General features: G+C 47.5%; 1 protein-coding gene across 4 annotated transcripts in view; it reads right to left on the bottom strand.

Moving 5' to 3' along the window:
• Itgal (integrin subunit alpha L) overlaps positions 1-1,979 on the bottom strand; it is a 35,846-nt gene continuing 33,867 nt past the window's right edge. For all 4 annotated transcript variants that reach the window (XM_028775205.1, XM_028775207.1, XM_028775208.1 and 1 more), the window contains exon 31: positions 1-445. In XM_028775205.1, coding sequence (XP_028631038.1) covers positions 287-445 — 159 coding nt within the window. In that variant the 3' untranslated portion in view covers positions 1-286. The remainder of the gene's footprint in view (positions 446-1,979) is intronic.

The following is a 1,979-nucleotide window of genomic DNA, read 5'->3' as shown; positions in this document are numbered from 1 at the left end:
TTACTGGGTCCTGAGGTGACAGTTCCTCCAAGTTTATTCCAAAGATTCTCTGAGAGGGACAAGGCAGGCTAGCAGAAGACAGGCTTCACCGATGGCTCTCTTGGTCTACTTACCATGCACCTGTAGATAACACAGGAATGAGCTCAATGCTCAAGATGGAGAAACTGAGGACTAGGAACGGCCATGGCTAGCCAAGGACAGGATACACAGTGGCACGTGGGTGGAAGTGGTCAGCACCAGGACTCTCAAGTCTATTCCTGGGCCGGCAGTGTATCAGGCCTCGGCCTTAGTCCTTGTCACTCTCATGAAGGGGCTCTAGACAGCCCATGTCCTTGGTGTCTTCCCCAGGTACTGACAGAGGGTCAAGGGCTTCTGGAGGGCTTCCATTTGGAACACTTCCATCAGCTTCCATCTTCTCCTTCAGGTTCCGTTTGAAGAAGCCAACCTGCCAGAAGCACACACAGAGTGGGCAGATGTCCAGGGACCAGCTGCCCCTGCAAGACGTAAAGACATCCTATGCAGACGGATAGGATACACCACAGTCAGGTGACATCTGCTCCAAGGACAGGAGGATATCTGTATGCTTGATTCTTAGAAATATATATACATATTGTTTGTTTGTTTTGTTTTGTTTTTCGAGACAGGGTTTCTCTGTGTAGCCCTGGCTGTCCTGGAACTCACTCTGTAGACCAGGCTAGCCTCGAACTCTCGAACTCAGAAATCCGCCTGCCTCTGCCTCCCAAGTGCTGGGATTAAAGGGGTGCGCCACAACCGCCCGGCTGAAGTATTTCTTTTTAAGAAGCAGTCAGACCAGGTGTGACGGTGCACGCCTCTAATCCCAGCACTGGGGAGGCAGAGGCAGGTGGATCTCTATGAATTCAAGGCCATCCTGGTCTATGAAGAGAGTCCAGGACAGCCAGGGCTCTGCTACACAGAGAGACCCTGTCTCAAAAATAAAACAAACAAAACAAAAACAACAAAAGCAGCAGCTGTAAGATGGTTCAGCGGGTCAAAACATTTACCACATAAGCCTGACTGCTTGAGTTTAGGTCCCAGAGCCACAGTGGAAGGAGAGGACATACTCCTCAGAGAAGACATACTCCTCCGACCCAAACCTGTGCACTACAGCACACACACACCCCACACTTCCCACCAATAACAAGATTTTTAAAATTTAGATTTATTTGTATTATTTTGTGTGCATGAGTGTTTTGCATGCATGTGTATATGTGCACCAAATGCATGCCTGGTGTGTGAGGAGGTGGTGGGCCTCCGTGTGGGAGCTGGGAATCAAATTTTCATCCTTTGTGAGAACAAGTGCTCTTAACCACTGAGTCAAATTTCCAGCCTACTAAAATAAAATAACCCTGGGTGTGGTGGTACATGCCTTTAAAGTCAGCACTCTGGAGTCAGAGGCAGGAAGATTTCTATGAGTTCAGGGCCAGCCTGAGCTACATCAGGAGTTCAGGACTACACAGTGAGATTCTACCTCCCATGCCCCCCAAAAGAGAATAAAAAATAAATTTGGTTTTTTAAATCTTGTGAATATTCTTAAAAGCTTTAAGTTTGATAATTTATTTTTTACATTCCTCTGAACGCCATGTTTCAGCCAGGCAAGGTATCCTAAGCTCATAATCTCAGCATTCAGGAGAGACAGGAGAAGAAGGAGAGAGAAGAGCTTGAGTTTTAGCCACTTGGCCTACATGCTGATACTCTGTTGGGAGCCAACTCTGAGCAGAAAGCGGCTATCATCTTTGCAGCCATCTCAGGCCATATACCCTGACAAGAGACTTTTCAACAGCCCACAACAGCTGAGCACACTCTGATAAACATCATGTTTTTCTCATATATCTTGTTTTGTTGTTTAATGCCCCAGCTGCAAGGCGCACATGATCTCCTCACTGCTAGCTAGGTGCATGTGATATCCACGCTGCTAGGTGCACGTGATCTCCTCACTGCTAGCTAGGTGCATGTGATCT

Source organism: Grammomys surdaster, unplaced genomic scaffold (genome assembly GCF_004785775.1).
Source record: "Grammomys surdaster isolate TR1022 unplaced genomic scaffold, NIH_TR_1.0 253, whole genome shotgun sequence".
Classification (NCBI taxonomy): domain Eukaryota; kingdom Metazoa; phylum Chordata; class Mammalia; order Rodentia; family Muridae; genus Grammomys; species Grammomys surdaster.
This window is presented reverse-complemented; position numbering and strand designations above follow the sequence as displayed.